This window comes from Thermobia domestica, chromosome 13 (genome assembly GCF_964235325.1).
Source record: "Thermobia domestica chromosome 13, izTheDome1.hap1.1, whole genome shotgun sequence".
Lineage (NCBI taxonomy): Eukaryota > Metazoa > Arthropoda > Insecta > Zygentoma > Lepismatidae > Thermobia > Thermobia domestica.
The window spans coordinates 198,540,601-198,560,965 of NC_137466.1; the positions used below are offsets into that span (position 1 = coordinate 198,540,601).

The 20,365-nt window shown below is 37.0% G+C and overlaps 1 protein-coding gene across 3 annotated transcripts in view; it reads right to left on the bottom strand.

The window, feature by feature from the left end:
- The window catches only part of LOC145668932 (uncharacterized), a 97,311-nt gene that overhangs the window by 34,432 nt on the left and 42,514 nt on the right, over positions 1–20,365 (bottom strand). For all 3 annotated transcript variants that reach the window (XM_081737212.1, XM_081737213.1, XM_081737211.1), the window contains exons 6-9: positions 12,081–12,257; positions 6,685–6,927; positions 4,294–4,442; positions 2,210–2,497 (exon numbers count right to left, since the gene is read on the bottom strand). In XM_081737212.1, the coding sequence (XP_081593338.1) occupies positions 2,210–2,497; positions 4,294–4,442; positions 6,685–6,927; positions 12,081–12,257 (857 nt within the window). The remainder of the gene's footprint in view (positions 1–2,209; positions 2,498–4,293; positions 4,443–6,684; positions 6,928–12,080; positions 12,258–20,365) is intronic.

A 20,365-nucleotide genomic window follows, 5' to 3' on the forward strand; every position in this document is an offset into this window, starting at 1 on the left:
AAAAATGTTTCAGCCGCTGTCTTACATTGTGTAGCTGCTAATGGTAGTATAATACATGAACACAAGACACACAGACTACGTCTGCACACGCTCGGAAGGTTAAGTGAACTAAGCAACATGTGGGATGCTACGTAGCACGGATTCGTACAGAATGGTCTGCTTCCGTGTCCCCATCCACGCAGGCACCGCGTCTCTGGCAGTGTGTTAGTGTGTTTATGCATGAAGTTATGTACTGTCTTTCAATATTGTTGTATTAGGGCTGTGGTAGTGTTGCCCACACACTTTTAGTTACAATAAGATTTTTTTGAAATATGTACCCTCTATATTTCTCTCTCTCTATTTTCTAAATTATTGATCCCACGTAAAAAAAAAAAAAAAATCATACGAAATTTAATGCCAATATGTAGTTTAATTTAGTAAATATGTGTAGTGTAGTTAATTTTGTACTTAAAATGTTTTTCGCTAGACCTCAAAGTTTATGAGATATTTAAAAAAAAATGAACAAAAACTACTTTTAAGCCCTCCTTCCAATACCCGACCCTGTCCTCAGGGATTTTTAGTATATTGTTTAGGGCACTCCCTCTCCACTGCCTCCCCCCAATACAATTATGCCAATTATCAAACTACACAATTTATGCTTTATTTTTCCTTCGCTGACCTGATTACTGTAACCACTTTTAGATTTGAACATTAATATTCATGTATAACAACATGTTGGTTGGTGGCCAAACTAAATAAGTAAATAAATAAATAAATAAAATAAACTTGTTAAATGTAATTAATTAAAGCTTTTAATTAATTAAGCATGATATAAACCTATAGTGTACAGCAGGCCGAAGGCTCTGGCGCAACAATTAGATTTACATAAATCAAAGTACCACAAATTATGATTAATTCATTCTTCCTGCTTTCCTTGGGGGACAAAGCAATTATTTTCAACACTAAAGCTTAAAGTGCAACACGAACATCACGCTCTCACTGGCAATCGAAGCTTCATTTTCCTCAATAAAGCCGAGAACGCTTATTACGAGGGTAAGTCAACTGAAAACCATAAAAGTAGAAATAAAAATCTGCATATGGCGCCAGTGAGCTGTAAGTTGGCATGCCTGTTTACGATAGTATGCCGGATGTCTCCTAGGTAGCAGCAGCCGGCAGATGCACAAACACCGGCGCAACAACAGTTCCAAAATGGCAGCCCCACTAGCCACATGCACCAGCGAGGAGCAGCGTTCTGTGATTCGGTTTTTGCGAAGTGAAGGTGTGAAACCGATTGACATTTTTAGGCGAATGGAGGTTCAGTATGGAGATGCGTGTTTGTCACAGCCACAAATCTATGAATGGTGCCGGAAATTTGCAAATGGTGTTACGTCTGTGGCCGATGCTCCACGCCCCGGCCAGGTTCGGCGCGTAGTGACTCCAGAGACCATTGCAGCCGTTGAAGCCATCGTTTTGGAAAACCGCCGTGTGACAATAGACCAAATTGCAGCATTTGTACACATGAGTCATGGATCGGCACATCATATTGTGAATGATGTTCTCCAGTTTCATAAGGTGTCTGCAAGATGGGTGCCCCGACAACTGACGCCTGAACTGAAACAGCGACGTGTTGATGCGTGCGAGGATCTTTTGTAGCGTGCTGAACGTGACGGTAATGCCTTCCTGTCACGAATCGTCACTGGTGACGAAACATGGGTGCATTACCATCAGCCTGAAACAAAGTGAGCGAGCAAGGAGTGGCGCCACTCCTCATCACCGAAACCCAAAAAGTTTCCTCGCTGCTCCTCGCTGGTGCATGTGGCTAGTGGGGCTGCCATTTTGGAACTGTTGTTGCGCCGGTGTTTGTGCATCTGCCGGCTGCTGCCACCTAGGAGACATCCGGCATACTATCGTAAACAGGCATGCCAACTTACAGCTCACTGGCGCCATATGCGGATTTTTATTTCTACTTTTATGGTTTTCAGTTGACTTACCCTCGTATTTTAGGAACAAGAGGATACAATTATGATTAGTCATGTTAACACTTTATCAAAACATTTTCCTTTACTGATCCCATTTTCACAGTACCTGGGTTCGATTCTCGGCGGGAGCTCATATGGTTGCCGCTGTAGATCCACACCTCATACAGCCTTGCTGTAAAAAGAGACTGCTAAACTCCAATCCAACAATCCCAATTTCACAGTGACATAGTGAAGATAAAAACGATATTTACCTGTCTCTGCATATGTTCTTGCATTGGAGGAACTGGACTCATCGGTGGTCCTACTTGCGATGAATGGAATGAGTGACCAGGCATTCGTGGCCCTGGGCCCGGCCCTTGATGCATAGGTGGCCCCTGAGGCATCAATGGAGGAGGGTTTCCTGGCATCGGTTGGGGTGGAGCGTGAAACATTGGTGGCGGTGGATACATCGAAGGCTGATTCATCGATCCTCCGAACATCATCGGTTGCGGGGGTTGATCCTGGTTCTGCCACTGGTCATGAGGAAGACCATATTGATCCTGTATCAAAGGAAAATAAATTAATGCTTGGAATATATATAAAAAGCACGTACATTCAATGCTCTCGTTACTAATATTTAATATTTTGTGCTTTTTATTACCAATGGATGTATCATCATCTTTTTTTATGGCACTTTGTCATAGAAAAGAATTGTGTTATCATTACTTAACATAACGAACAAAAATTCCGAAAAATCTTAATATGCGAAATGAAAAGGACACATCATTGTCAAACTTTTAGACAACACTGACCAACGAAATGAAATCTTATTTCGACGTCCTTATTTACGTTCTTTATCCTAAAAGAGACAAACCACAAAAGCATGCGACTGGTAATAAAGAAAGTGCGAAAGTGAAGTTCGAATAAAGATAATGATAGGAAACAAAAAGACCTATGAAAATCTATGCTCGCAAACCATGCTCACACAACCAATGCTCGAACCAGTCACATTAGTATAAAATGCCTAACAAAATAGACCGCAATGTATTTTAACTTGTACATGAATGAACCGGATATAGCAAAATTATTCGAAACCAAGTAATGTTCTAGATATTTGTTAAAATACCCTCTGTATAAAATACAAGACAACAAAAACTCCGAATTTCGATTTATTTTGTTTCTATAAGAGAATGCATTACTATTCAAAAGAATTAAAATTGTTCGGTGAATAAGGAATTTATTAACAACTTAATTCTCTTATTCAAGGGATAGGATGTTTTTGAGCTAAACTGCACCTCAAAGTGTGGTTATAGTCTACCACCTATATATATATCAGACGGATAAACTTCATTATACATCAAGCCATATTAAATTCGAACACATGCCTGAATAATTTTGTGTAGCATTCAATATTGTACAAAATATATTCAAGTGACTACCACTAATTTAATTACATCGGGAACGCCATGATAGTTGAAATACTTCGCTTCTTTTCATATCGTATTAGAATCAGAGAAACTGCAATTGAAACACGATGAGTAAAGCAGAATGGAAGAAACAAATGTTGGTAGATGCGGGTAGTTATTGATTATCGAGTAGTAACATTATGCCTCGCTATCGACGTTTTTATTTGCTCAATATCACTTGCTTTATCCATACCAGATTTCCTGCATATTAATTGTTTTCTCTGTGCGATTTACTGAGAACAAAGCTGCAGACTGTGACGTCACAGGATATCAAGTTTGAAATGACTGATCTAAACTGTTAAGAGAGTGTCACCTGCCCGACCATAAGCTTTCCTTGGCTTTGTGCCAGGGATTCGGTTTCGTTACTTTGCAATATAGAGCTCCTGCACATATGGCGCGTGACCCATTTAGGGCACATAATATTCGATGTTAACCCGTTACCATGAGGCAACTGCAAATCTAATTCAATTAAAAGGTAGTGAACTGGAGTCTAGGAAACCTTTTTTTTTTTTTTTTTTTTTTTTTTTTTAAGCCGATGCACTAACTACAGATACACCCACCCAGTCGAATGTGCACCACCTATTCAGCTATAGCCTCCACGAATATTGCGCTGGAATATTTTAGTTGACATACATAAGCGGGGAAAAAGTGGTTTAAGACACTTGAACGAAAAAGGAAGGAAGAAAAATTATGCGATAAATGATCCTAGATATGATGATTCGCACTCCAAACTGAAAAGTTTAGCGGAACACTCCTGTGCAGGGACGCTTTTCACTTCGTACAAAGTAAATTCGTCATTTTGATAGCAAAATAATTTGATGTTTAAAGATGTTACGAGCTAATGCTGAACCTTCATACGAAGTCTCTATATAATATATAAAAGAACATACCTCAAATACGTCCTGATGGAATTCCCTCGGTGGTGGTCCTCGAAAATTCCCATGAGGAGGTGGCATCACTTGAAATTGCTGCATTGGCGGCCTTTGAGGTGGCTGGTCATTGAAATTTTGATAAGGAGGACGAAACTGAGGACCAGAAACTGTAAAATAGACAAGCTTCCATATTAGAACTAACCTCGTACTTATAAGTGTGTCTACTGTGACAGTATATAAAGAAAATATTAGTTGTATTTCTACTTAACAAAACAAAACAACAACTTCAACGAAAAAAAAAAAAAAAAAAAAACCTCAGCCCTTGTTTTCAATAAATGTGTAATTTTAAACTAAAACTCACACATAATTATAAATACAGTATAAAACTATGTGAGGAGTGGGGATTTGTGAAAAGGATTGTAGAAATATGACTTGGACATTGTGTTTGATTTCACAATGCACTTAACGTAACAAATGCAGAAAAGCATTCTGTATCCCTCATACGCAAATCATGAACCTTATCGTTCCGGCAATATGTTGGGGAAGCCTTCATACTCTGTCCGGTAACAGGCCATCACACGAAGAAGAAGACAACCAAAGTGTCTACTAAAATTTCAAAATTAAATTTCGTGACCATTTCTTTACCAAACCATAAAATTTCGTAATCATTCTCAAGAGGGAATTTACGTGCGAATTAGGCCAAATTTTCATGCATGCGATAGAAGCATATTTTGCTAGCGATTTGGCAGGGTCTAAATACGACCATACACATTTTTAGTAGTGAATTTTGATGTTTTATAAGAAAAAATTTTCCAGTCTGTACTTATATTTGTCCATATATAAAAAAAAATCGTGATCTAAAAACTAAATTTTGTGACTTTTTCTTGACTTTCATGACCGTTTTCTGATTTCGTGACTTTCATGACCGATAGACACCCTGACAACAAAATCATATATTCACTACAAGAGAACAGCTATTGTTCGTGCAATAGAAGATACTGGCTTTGACAGGATGAGCCATCTACCTCAGTAAATGGAGCAAAAAAGTCAATCAAGACGTAAGAGGGAAGATTGTAAAGGAAATACTCACATTAGATGTTCGAAGTTATAATGTGACATATGTATAGCAAAGAATAAAAACTGCTTCAGTTCATTTTCCATAAAGTAATGGATGAAACAACAAGACATTGTAACTAAATGAAATTCAAGGCGATGAGAATACACAATAAAGAGCATAACTCATGTCAATCTGTCAGAAGCTACGATAATCACGATGTCCTATATATGGCATTGTTTAAATTTCATGTGTATTTGTCCAGATGATGACTTGGCACGAATCAAATTTCATATCCTGGAGCATAAAATTCAAACTTTTCACGTTATGCATGTTTCAACTTGCTAGAACAAATTAGAAAATAGTGTTTTATAACCTTCATGATTAAAATTTAAAATTCATGACAGAAAGGGATGAATCTGTACAGGTAAAACATGGAAAGTACGAAGTGTCTACTACTATAGAATAGAAATGGAATCATAATATAGCTAACACATCGCGGCTATGTATGAAAAATTAAATAGTTGATAAATGAAAGTCACTGATGATGAATGAATTAGTCGGATGAAGTGAATACGAGAAAGAAGTGAAAGAGCCATGGACAACATAACATCAACATCGGATCACACTATAGACTCACAGATCAAAAATTAGAGCTCTATCACAAAGTTAGATTCCATACTTTCGTTTAAAATTAATAATAAATAAATAAATAAAAATAGAATGATACCTCTCAGTAAAGTCTCAAATGATAAACAAAATTATAGTAATTTTACATGATTGAAAAATTTGCAAATTTTACAGATTTAACCCTTTCGTGAGTCACTTTTTTCTAGAAGTGATAGAGCGATACCTCTTCCATGTTAGGCAGCACACGCTAAAAATCGAATGCAATTCCCATTCCGTTGGTGAAAAAGACTCATGGCCGTAATGAGACTAACGCTTTCTAGTGCAGCAAAAAAAAGAGAATACTTAGACTTTTCTGGAGGGAAGAGTACTCCCCATTGCCCACGAACGGGTTAAAAGATATGATCTTGAGATTTTCCTTTGTACACCATTTGTTTTCCACAATATAATGACGAAACAATTATTTATTGCAGCCTCGAATACCAATCTAGTAAGGTTAAGGTTGTAAGATATACAGCGATTCTGAAGACTACGTACATTTCCGGAAGGGGAAAATTAGTAAAATTATAGATGATTGTGTATAATTTTCTTAAAGAAAGAAAGGAGAAACATTTAGAAAAGAACTTTTACTTTACGACCTTTCTCTGATCTTATAGTACAGAGAATTACTTTAAACTTTATAAAATTCTAAACTAAACGATTCTTGTCATTATGAAGAAATCACTCACATTCTGGAGGCGGGGGAGCTGCTCCTCGGAAGTGGGGATTAATCAGGATCTTGTGTGGTGGAAGCTGATCTCTGCCTTGAGGACCTGCTGGACCATGAATGAACTGAGGATACACTCTGGCCACTGAGCCTCTTCCTCTGCCGGCCGTTTGACCTCCACGACCTCTACCTCCTCGGCCTCCACGCTTCCCTCGAGCAGATTCAAAAGTGGGTTTACTTGCTTTCTCCGTTGATATCACATTATCTGAAAACAAATAAAAGATCGTTCTATGCATATAAAGTGCTCCATTGGAATACGAACGTAATCTATTCCAAAACCCTGTTCGAGTTCCAAAACAAGTTTTTCGTTTTAAAATAACAGAAATTGCATTAATCCGTTAACTCGTTTTTTTTTAAAAAGATTTTAACAGTAAATACACTGAATTTTATGGTAAATATTAAATAATAATATTATTTGAATAAAAACGAACTTCTTAAGAACCACAGCGAATACACTAAAAGTTGTATCGGTGGAACGAGCGCTACAGAAATGTATACAAAACACACAGAAACATATTAGGAGTTCATATTCCAGCAATGATCATATTTTGGAGCAAAGTTTGCTTGAATTTTTCGTTTGTATTCAAAGTTGTTCGAGTTTTGGGGCGTTCGAATTTCGGGGGTAATATCTACAACAATCACCACAAATGCAAATACTGCCACCCGAGAATCATTCAAAATTTGTATTTGTTCCGTTTTAGTGACTTAAGAAATACTGTAAAACCTTTCAAGTTGGCCACCTGCTCATCTTGGTCTGGTTCGTCTTGAACCTCCATTTTCCCAACTGTCTATCTTGGAAGTTGGCCGCATTAAAGCAATGTTTACCCTATGATGATAATGATAAATTTACCTGCGTATCCTGGCCACGCAAAATGCCATTTTGTTATTTTTCTTAACTCTTTCCTATTCCCATATGAGAGGTAGATGTTCTGTATTTGTGATTGGAGTTAAAAAAGCATCGATTCCCACGATCTGTTCTTGGAGTTCAATGGCCAGAACACTACTCTAACAAAGGAGTTGTGAAGGAAGATGTGAATAAGAAAAAGCACGTACAGGAATTCATGAAATGGCTGTACATTTTTGTTTACCCTGTCTGTTTTGGTAAAACCATTACCTATATCGGCTTCTTTCATCAGTGGGGAGCTTTATTAATTTCGAAAATTCTCAAGGTTAAAGCTAACCATCTCAATTATCAACTATTGGCACCTGACAGCTTGTCGAAAGGTAGCGGAGGTTTTGATATATGAATTCCCTTAAAATTCTCTCAAAACATATTTTGCTACGAGGGGAACACTTGTAGCTCATCAAGAGGTAGACGATATTATACAAGAGCTACAAAATTAGAATGTGTATATGTCCCAAAAAGAATAAAAGAATACTGTACACTATTTAAAAGTGGCTGTCGTGTCATTGCTTATTAAAATTTTACAATCAAGTAATACTAGAAATCCTATTCTAAAAATACACCAATCACACTTACGAGGCGCATCTAGAAAGTAAGTTTCCCACGCGTCCCATAGCTAGGAAACGGTGTGTTGCGCGAAGCGACTACGTGTACGTGAGAGAGTAAGGTCCTAGCATGGCACATGCACCAGCGGAACTTCCCTAGTGCTCTCAGTAGCGTCGTGACAGTGGTTGAAGATGGACGCTCCTATTCCAGCTCCCGCCGCGTGTGAAGTGCGAGCAGTGATAAAGTTTTTGAATGCACAGGGCGAATCGAAATCCATCGTTAGCTGTGCCAGGTCCATGGGCCTAACGGCATGAGCATGCAGTTCCTGCAGATATTCCGCTCCTTATTGCACACCACTGTCACGGAGTGCCTGTTGATCAAGAAGTTTTCTGTTGAAGCAACTGACCCTAGAGCACAAAGCAAAGCGCACAGAGTCAGCATTGACATTTTTACAACGATACAGCTGACAATGGATTTCAATCGGTTCTATGCTCTGTGCATTCAAAAACTTTATCATTGCTCGCACTTCACACGCGGCGGCAGCTGGAATAGGAACGCCAATCTTCAATCACTGCCACGACGCTACTGAGAGAATTAGGTAAGTTCCGCTGGCGCATGCGCCATGTTAGGACCTTACTCTCTCACGTACACGCAGTCGCTTCGCGCAGCATACGGTTTCCTAGTTATGGGACGCGTGGGAAACTTACTTTTGGGATGCGCCTCGTATTTTCTGTAAGTTGACCATTTTTCAATGGAACCGATGGTAGCCAACATAGACAAGTTTCACTGTATAACCTATATAACACATCACTCGGTAAGTTCGTAGGATGAATATAAATGTCGACACTATTCACAAATCCATATGATGTGTAGGAAGTATTAACCTTCAAATGAGATGTGTCAAAATTTCACAACAATGTGACGTTTAGTGCGCAAGTTACAGTGTTTTAGTGACACAACTGTTGTAATTTTCAAAATAATGGGAAAATCTGAATTTCGTATGTTGATAAAGCATTACTTTTTAATGAAAAAAATACGGTTTAACCAAAGCGATGGCTTGACAAGTGTTATTCGGACTCTACTCCATTGAGACAAATCGTAGAGAAGTGGTTTACTGAATTTAAACGTGGCCGTACAAACACCGATGATGCTAAACGTTCTGCTCGCCCAAATTCAGGAATTGTTCCAGAAAACATCGAAAAAGTCCACAAAATAATTTTGGTCGCTCGTAAAGTGAATTAACATTTGTTCATGAGAAAGCTCTGTTCGAAGTGGGTACCGCTTCTACTCACAGTCGACCAAAAACAACAACGTATTGACGAATCCAGAGCGCTGTTTGGAGCTGTTTCAGCGCATACAAAGTATTTTTTCACGCAGTGTGTGAGAATGGATAAAACTTGAATCTATCACTATACTCCAGAGTCAAATTGGCAGTCAGCTGAGTGCACAGCAACCGGTGAAAGCTGCCTAAAGTGACCAAAAAATGCAAACGTTAGCTGGTAAGACTTTGGCCTCCATATTTTGGGATGCGCGCGGTACTTTATTCATCAATTATAAGGAAGAACCATCAATAGCGAATATTATATGGCGTTATTGGTGCGTTTGAAGGAAGAAATTGCAAACAAATCGACCCCAAATAAAGAAGAAAAAGTGCTCCTGCACTAAGACAATGCACCGTGTCATAAGTCGATCGCAACAACAGCAAAATTGCACAAACTGCACTTTGAATTGCTTCCCCATGCAACGTACTCTCCGGATCTGGCTTCCAAGCGACTACTACCTATTTGAAGACCTAAAAAGAATGCTTCAGGGAAAGAGATTTGGGTCCAATAAAGAAGTGATCGCCGAAACTGAAGCCTATTTTGAGGCCAAAGATAAGTCGTTAAAAAAAAAAAGTTGAGTTGATTTTGGGTTTAACGTCCCGTTCAGCAACGAGGCTATATGAGACGTGAACCTACTGATTAACGTGGAATCCGAACCACATGAGCTTTCGCCGGGAATTGAACCCGGGTCTCCCACACCAAAGGCGCGTACGCTAACCGTTTAGCACGGAGGAGCTAAAAAGAAGAAAAAAAAGCATTGGAATAAATGTATCACTCTTGAAGGAGACTATGTTGATGAACATAATCGAATTTTGCCTAAAAGTTGTTGTTTTACTAGTCATCCTACGAACTTATTGAGTAATGTGTTAAATTACAGATCCAGTTTTACAATGACATTCAACGTCTTCCTCTTTTCCTCTTCTCGAGAAAATACATTATTAACTAATCACAAAAGCTATATTGATGTTTCATCTTTATCTGAGCTGTACAAAGCAGTCTGCAAAGAGTCGATAAACATACTACGGATTAAACATATTTAATGTCAGAGCTTTCCAAATATTTAAAGACAACAAACCATGACTTCATAATTCCGAAGAGTGGAAGAGACTGAAGAATGAGAGAGTGTATGGCTGTTCTGGGAGTGGACTGGGTAGGTAGTGGTTAACGCATCGGCACGGTATGCCAATGGTCCCGGGTTCGAATCCCGGTCCAGTCATGTACTTTTTCAGTCTTTATGTATTATGAATATTATTGTTGGATAATTATAATTCAGCCACTAAAATAAGCTCAATTATCTGAAACACTGAAAATCTAAATGCCAATTTCATCGAGCAGCGCCCTTTTTGGATTACAATAATTTGTGCAGTGCAGTTTTACAATTTTCTTTATCCACTTTTCTTCCCAAAATTTTAAAAACAATCTGTCCAAATTTTTATGAGCAAGGACGAAAACTTTCAGCCAAAATACTAAAGGAATGATATTTGTTTACATACAAAGAATATAGTAGAGTAAGATTATTTTACTGTTTTTCGTCCCAGTACATATATCAAAGATATGATCATAAAAAAATTTCATAGACATGGGTCAAAAACACTTGGATTAGAAGTTATATGATCAAATCTAGTAAATAACATTTTCTTAAAGAGCCTTAACCTCTAAGAATTGGCTTTTTATCGTAATTAAATGTTAATATTTTTTAAAAAAATAATTAAAGCAAAATAAACAACATTCTAAATTTCCTACTCCATTACAACTTAGGTATAAATAAATAATATTATGGATAAGATTGATGTTTGCGATTTCCTTGTTTTGTATTGCGGTACCCATTTCTTTCTTTCTTCTTCACTTGCTCCTAAACGAGACACTAGAACTTCTTTATTTATGCTAAAGAAAGGTAATGAAATGAAATCTTTAAGTTTTACGTCGCACGATTATGCCGGCTAGGCTAAAGGAGACGGTTATGCTACAGAAATGTCTCCCAAAGTTTGGTGAATGATCAACCTTGTGTACATGGTAGTTTTGAAGGAACAGTAAAAATTTTGGCGCGTGATAGTAGAGATTATTCTAAATAAATTAATTAATTAAGTATATATATGAACATGATTACAGTTCTCAACAGAACTGAAAAAACGAAATGAAATGAAAGCTTTCCACGGTTACGCCCGCTAGGGTAAATGAGATGATGATGATGATGAGAAATGAATGAAGAAAATGGGAGGAAACGGGAGAAACCCGAGAAAACCCACGCACACGACGTTTGTCCACCACAAAGGTCACTTGAAGCGAGCTGGGATCGAACCAGGAATCCCATGCACCAGAGGTTCAATAGAACTGAAAACACATGAGTACGAACCTTGCACATAAAATGACAACAGTGACTGTACTTTGTATTTATTGATTGTCACTGGGACTATAATGACCTCCCAAACTAACTGGTGATTTAGTTGTACGTCCATGGAAAACACGCAAGATTACGAATTCCACCTGGGCCATTGTACTCCCAGTAAAGTATTTGAACTTGCAAGTACATTCACTGAAAGCCAATAAAAAAAAATAAAATAAAATAAAATAAAAAAACAGACCTACCTAGTGTATCTGGTATGTTTCCATACAATTTGGTCGGTTTCAATGAAATTATATTGGATCTTTCAGTCTTGAACCGATCCCTCCCTTGCTCCTGATCCTCTTCTTCCTCCTCAGATTCCTCTTTGATTGCCGATGTCTCGAGGACAAGTGTGCTCGTTTCTTGGGAAGTATCAGGTTCTAAAAAATAATTTAATATATTTAATATGAACGTTATTATTATAACCCTTTAAAAATGTATTGTCAGTAAATAAAACAACATTTCTACTCTTCCATCTTATGTACTAAAGTCATCGAATATTCATTAATTCCGCTGTTAGGATTGTGAAGACTAAAGAATGGGATTAAATGAGAGAAAGAAACCAATGAATGTAAGAAATACTAATTTCATTCTTTCTTTCCTTGACCGGAGTTCACTACCTTATTTCAAGTGGGTCCTCAACTGCCTCATGATCCTTAATCAACAATTAAGCCTCCAATGGGAATCAAATCCAGGATCATGAGAGCTAACCTTGGTATCGTACCTTGTGCAGGGTAGCAGAACTCCCTCGTCATACATGATGAGCATACGCGCCTTCGGAGCTGAAGACCCGGGTTCGATTCTCGGTGAGAGCTCATACGGTTGGAATCTCGCCATAAGATGTATGTTCATTTCTCATATAGCCGCGGTCCTCACAAGGACACTAAAATTCCAAATCAACATATTAAATGATATATATATATAAATATGAATCAATGAAAAAATAAACAATTAGCCATACATTCTCAAGTAATTATACTGATCAAGGCGCCCAAAACTCTTCAGATTAGAGATAACGAATATTATACAAAAACAACTAGAATGTCATACCTTAGTCATAAGCATTATCTTTATGTGATATAATAAAATACAGAGCTGAAAACAGTAAATTCTTCAAAACAGAAACTAAGAATAGATAACTACCTTCATGATATGATTCTTCGTTTGTAATTCCTCTATTTTCTTCTTGAACAACTTCGAATCTTTTCTGAGGAGCTACATCAGCCTTCGGGGGACGGCGGGGCTCGACTATTCTACTAGTCTGAAAAAGTAATTATTTTATATAAAATGTTAATGCAACACGCATATATACATACTTAAAAGAGCGATTTTAACAACTATTTTCAGATATAATTAAACTAACTTTTCCAGAAATGCGTCGTATGGTATGGTATTAAGCTCAAATCAGTATCAATGGCAACTTCGTGTTACATCTCAACCTGCAATTGTTAAGATACTGTAAATACTTAAATTTGGAATGTACGAAGAGTTGTCTTCGGAGAATTAACTTTGAAAGTTCGTTAAACGTAATGCATTTCTGGGTATGTCAGTTTAATTACACTGTTCAACAATAAAAGTATAAAGTGAAAAATCACCTAATTCTTACTGATTTTGTTTTGCTGAAAATAAATTTGAAAATGAAAATTAGCTCTCGGTTTTATTTTACACCCGTGTGTAATAGTGTTATATTAGTGAACATATTCGCCACGTTTGTGGCAAACTGCCATACTAACGTACCAACACTGGGAGAGTTATATCAACGCTAAGTTTCTTTCCGTTCCTTATCTCAGTTGTGTTTTGCTGCGTGTGATCTTTACAAAAACAGCATATAATACCATTAATCACAAAGCCCATCACTATTATTTTGAGTGTAAAGTTGGATGTCACGATAAAGTTGGGGTGTCCCACATAGTTTACAACACTTATGTCAGTAATCTATGAAACTGGGTAAATGGGAAGAGACGTTCAATGCTTTCTGCAGTGTCCATGACCCGAAGAGAGAGAAACGATCACAACAATGACTGCTACTTTGTATGGTTCCTCCCGTCCAGAAGGGAATTTCTCGGAAGACGCGGACAAAATCTATCCTAACATTCCATCTGCAAATGTATCCAGTTCCACATGGAGCGGGACTATCTGTCCCTCACCATCTGAAGAATACAACCTTTTGTGTGATGATAATCAGGAAGTTGAATCACCTGAACCAAGTACTTCAAAAGACCCTGAATTTGTTGTAAACGCACTTTCAAGTGAACCACATAGACTAACTCTAGAAGAGCTAAGTAATCTCAATAGGGATTTAAATCTCTTAAAAAAGAAAAGCCGAAATTTTAGGTGTCGCTGTTACAACAAGGGAATTTATGGGAGAAGAAGTAAATATTTCAGTGTATGGGAATAGAGAGAAGAATTTCACTTCGTTTCTTACTATGCAAAACAAACTTATGACATGCGTAGACATAAATGGCTTCATAAAGGCTCTCAAAATAATTTCCGATCCCAGGAGTGAGGGCTCTTCATACACTCTTCAAAGGCTAGCTTAAAAGCCTTGGTTTTACATATTAAAAATAAGCTTTCTTCCATTCCAGTTGGTCATGTAGTTCATATGAAGGAATCTTATGAACACTTGAAGTGCTTACTCCGAATCATAGTGACTTTCAGTAGCTCATTTGTGGTTACCTTAAAGTAAGAGTGCTACTGGTATGTTATGCAAAATACTGTTACTTTATTTAGGAATGGGACAGCAGAGATCGTGCTTCTCACTACTGCAAAAGTGACTGGTGTACTAGAAAAAATCTTCACCCAGGTGAAAAACGTGCAACATGAACTATTTGTAGTTCTTAAACAAATTTTTGATTCTCCCCGCTATATATTAAATCAGGTCTTAACATTTATATATATATATATATATATATATATATATTATATATATATATATATATATATATATATATATATATATATATATATATATATATACAAGTGTGAATCACGAAGAGGAAGGGTGGTAGAAGGAGCTGTAAGCACTTAAGAGGAAAATTTCTTAGATTAAGTGATGCCAAAGGAGGCATCTTCATAGACCCACAGGTTCGAAAGCTATTCAGAAATAAACAGTTCGATGAAATATTAGAAATTAATGAGAAAGCTGCTTGGGAAAACTTTAAGAGTGTTTGTTCACAATTCTTCGGAAGACACCAAGACTACCCTAAAACTCCACTTTTTTCATTCAAACCTAGAGTTCTTTCCTAAGGATTGTGGAGAAGTAAGTGATGAAAATGGGGAGTGTATTCATCAAGGGAGAAAAGATATGAAGGAAAGTGGAGTTCTACAATGTTGGCCGAATACTGTTGGGACTATTGCTGTGAATGTTCCAGATGTAACCTTTAAAGAGCAATCTAAGCTAAAATACTAAAAATAAAACCAACAGGAATCTATCCTGTACACGGGATTTCAATTTTTGCTTACAATGTAAAGCAGTTGTTGATCTGAACTTTTAAATTGTACTGTACTTTTCTCCTGTCAAACTTCTGGATTTTAGTGTATCACTAAAAATTGCTTTACTTCACTTAACTATACTCTTAAGTTGATCCACTTAATTAAAATTAAACTATATATAATATGAGTTCTTATTTCCTTATACCAGCATTATTTCGTACTTGTATATAGAAAAGAAGTATTTACACACATATGTTTTTCCAACTTCTAAGGTTAATAACTAATCTGTCATTACTGCATTGTTAGTGTTTATCTTGTACATTATTACTTAATTTTCTGTACTGGAATACATTTCATAAATATGTTCTACTACCACCATTCGACTCATGTTACATGATATTGATTTGCTCATTTTAACATTAATGTATAATGTTATACAGATCTATAGGTTGGTATATTCCTTAATGCTATCCAAACATGTCATGTTAAGGTTAAATAAATGTCAAGAACCTTAACCATGACTACTTACAAGGATTTTGGTTCAACGTTTTCACAACTTTCTCAATTTAATTACATTAGGAAACATCTGATACTTTTCTACATGATTTTTTTTTAAAACTAAAACTAAGTATACTATTGTTAATACATGGTCAATTTTGCAAAAATAGTGCTAAGTACACACTTTTATTATTTACTTCTGCCATCCTATGCTCAAATGAATGTAAAAGTCATAAAAATTAAAGAATTTACATACCTTCGATCAAAATTTGTTGAACAGTGTTATTAAACATACACAAATTAGATTAACTTGATACATTCTCAGATTGCGTTACGTATTGTTTAAATAATGAGGTAGTTAGAGATCTCTTGCCTGTCAGATTTTAATTAATAGATTAATATATTTTTTTTTTTTAACAAGCAAGACTTTATTTTATATGAATTAAAGGTTAAAAACACAAATTTAGATTATGCTCTCTCGCAGGAGACCATTCGTCCAGCTTGGAGCCTTATATAAATGACAGCGAGTTGATACAACTTATGTTATGAATGCTGATATTCCACCCATGTTATGCAGATTGTGGTTGATGGCTGAGAGATGATCCTTGGACCTCTCCCTTACCTTTTTATATTGTATAAATTTCGTCAGCCAGACCCTGAGGTTCTCCATAACAGCCTTGTTTGTTCTTTTAATTACTTTTCGCGCTACGTGACTACCGGAGAACCTCATTAGTCCACGATAAGTGTAACTGTTTATTCAAAAAATTTTTGTAATTTAACTTAAAAACACACACATTTTTTAATCACTAGAAAACAATGTTAAAAAAATCCTTTTTGATATTTTTTTTTTTTTTTGAAAACTGTTGAGCTAACTTTTTTTTTTTTAAAACTCATGTCATAGTTTTATTACAGTATTTCTTTAGCATCAACTTTCAGACTATAAATAGTAATCATGTAAATGTTCCATATGGAATTGATAGCATTTAATTATTTTTAAATATTAATTACTTAATTGAAACGAACCATTCTATGTATTTTTTGTGTACATGATACGTTTACTTATTGTCAATTTCAGAATAGCTAAGTAACTAACCCCCATAGCAGAACATGCCGCGATCTGCGATGTCATCGCAGAAAATCTGCCGCGCCTGTGCAGAATAATTGCCATGTAACGCTGTAATAAAAATATGATAGTATCATCTTGATTTTTTTAATTTTGGAATTGCTGCAGAAAATTTTTGACTTACAAAAGCTCATCGCAGAAAGACAAAGAAAGTTCTGCCACCGGGTAACTAACTAACTCTATGGCCTATGCAGGTTTCATGCCACATTCATAAAAGCGCTCCATTGATTTCTGATTTCAGAATAACTTCTGATTAAAATAAGGTAATAAAGTAAAACACAGCACAATACGAGAATATATAAATTAAAAGAGTATGCACATACTCGCAAATACATATATGATACTGTTGGGAGAGCTCCTCCGTGGCTAAGCGGTTAGCATATGCGCCTTTGGCACGGGAGACCCGGGTTCGATTCCCGGTGGGAGCTCATGTGGTTCGGATTCCACGTTAATCAGTAGGTCCACGTCTCATATAGCCTCGCTGCTGAACGGGACGTAAAACTCAAAATCAATCAATCAAATACTGTTGGGATCATTACTCTCGGGAAAATATTAGAATACTGTTGGGATCATGTAGCTTGTAGTATAGGTAGTTCATAAGGTAATACTTACGACTGCTGTGTTTTGATTTTTATCACGGTCCGTAAACACAATAGCTTCACCTTGTATTTCCGAATCTAGATCATCAATTACTTCATTGACATTCAGTTCTAATACATCTTCCTCCGGAATTTCTTCGGCTTCTCTACAATAAATAATAATAAATTATCACTGGCATTTCAATTTCCACAATTAAGAAATTTCTGTATAATATGTTACTTTTCTTAAGAACTTACTTAAGACCAACAGGCCTACATACTGTAAAAATATCAAAGTAACTAAATAACTACAACTTTTAGTTTAATACGGTAGTTTGGTAGCGGATAAACTAAATGATTAATGATATCATTAATGTTCTAAGGAGTTTTTTTTCTTCTATTTAATTATCATCAATACTATTCTTCTATCAGTAATTCTTTTTCAAATGTTCATTTTTTTTTTCTATTCACCTATTTTCTCTACTTTTTTCAAGTCTACATTTACACTTCTCACTTTAAAAAGCAAGGTAAAGGTTAAGATTTCTCTAAATCGATAAATACTTACTCATACACAGCCTGGTTGTCATCTCCATCTTGTAAATAATAGGTGGTGCCGATATCTGTTGAATCGACATCAGCATCTATATATTCCACTTCCTGTTTTCCACTTTGCTCCTGAAATATTTAACAATAAACAACCTTAATTTTCGTATCCCTTTGAACTGAAACCCTTAAAGTGTGAAGATATCGGGGAGAAGTAGGATTGAAAATTTGATTTAAAAAAAATGAAAATCAAAATATAATTAAATTTAAAAAAAAAAAAGAAGAATTAGTTGTCTTCTTATTCCACTCACCGAAACAAAACTACCGTGTCTCGGAACAAATTGAGAAGAAACAATTATCTGGGTATATATAAAGGTAACCAGGAAAGCTTTTATACCCACCACCTTCGAACATCGACCATCTAAGACGTACCTAGATCAAAAATTGTTCCCATCAGCATCGACAACCTTCTGCCAACGTTCTGGAAGGCCATGGATTCCATCGCGGTAGAAATTAGTGGGCCGTGAAGCGAAGAAAATATCAAGTGCATCTTGCACCTCTACTAGCGATTTGAACTGGCGTCCTCTAAGATGATTGTCCAAGGAATGGAACAGATAATAATCGGACGGTGCAATGTCCGGGGGTATGGCGGATGCAATAGTGTTTCCCATCCTAGGCGCAGAATGGTGTCCCGGATCATCCTAGCCACGTGAGGCTTCGCCTTGTTCTGTAACAGGAGGAGCCCTTTGCGATTCAGAAATGCTGGCTCCAGAGTTTTGATTTTTTCTTGAAGACGGCTCAACTGGTGACAGTACACAGCTGCATTGATGCCCTGACCAGCTGGTAACAGTTCCCGATGCACGATACCGCGAGCAGTCCAAGAAACACGCAGGAGGATCTTCTTCTGGTGAAGTCCTGGTTTCGGCTGTTTTGAAACCGGTTCATGGGATGCTAACCAATGATGACGGCGGCGTGGAGCTTCTCATCACATGTCAACATTGTCCAGAAATGGCTCCTTCCTCAGACGAGACAGCAAAAAAACAGGTGTCTGTTCGCTTTGCCTTCTGGCCCGGAGTCAAATCATGTGGGACCCATCGACCCAACTTGTAGTGCTTCCCAAGTTGATGATGATGCTGCCGAATGGTTTCTCCACTCACATTGAATTGTAGTCCCAGTTACTCACATGTCTTTCCACTGTTCGCCTCAACTGCTGCCTGAAGATCTTCATTTTGTACATGTGTTGGTCTTCCGACACGTGGTGCTTCTTCAAGTGTTTCGTTACCGTCCTTAAACTTGTTAAACCATCGCCACACTGTCTGCGTATTCATCTTCCGACACGTGGTGCGTCTTCAAGTGTTTCGTTACCGTCCTTAAACTTGTTAAACCATCGCCACACTGTCTGCGTAGTCATCACACCCTCACCAAAGACCTGGCATATCTTACGCCCCGCTGCAGCAGCGTTTGATCCCAGTTTGAACTCGTACAACATACACGCCCTTATGACGCTCTGTGGAGGTCTCGTGTTCACTCTGTCCTTACGCACGTTCATGGTGTAACTGAACTGCCACAACTAGTATGTTGGATACACACACGCACACACCAACAACTGACTTTCGCCTATCTCCATTCGCATTCAACTCACGGTGTGAGGGCCAATGGAACACAGGTCTCCACAAAAAGCGACAGAACTTTCTTGGTTACCTTTATATATGAAAAGGGATTATTGTATGCATATGGTGTTATCATATTTAAACATTATAAATTCGTGCTCAGTGTACTATATTAAGTACAAATTTGAAAAAAAAAAAAAAAAAAAAAAAAGGAAACAGCAATTTTCTTTTTTCACTAATTTACGTCAGTAACACCTCGAACTTTCTAACCCATCGTTTCTAATTGCTCTGAAGAAGCTGAAAGATTAAAAACACTGAATAGGTGAGTTTATAGTAGAAGACAACTTCATTATTACGTAAACGAATTAAATATTATTACATTTTTGCTTTATCAAAAGAAAACTGTATTTTTTGTAGGACAAATTAGTGTGTTAATTATTTGAAGTTTAAACCAGATATACTGCCTCGGAGAACTGAATCATCTCAAGGCAATATCATTTTGAACTGAGTTAAAGCAAGCATCCACATTGTTCTCAAGGGTAACGAGGACCATGGATTGATAGTTTTGATGCACACACATTTATATCGAGCATGGAGAAGTAACTATTTTAGTCTTCTTTACCACTGCCACCTATGAACGATTGAAACGTTTATCTTTTAAAACTTTAGCAAATTATTCAACTACTGAATTTTAAAAGCTGGTG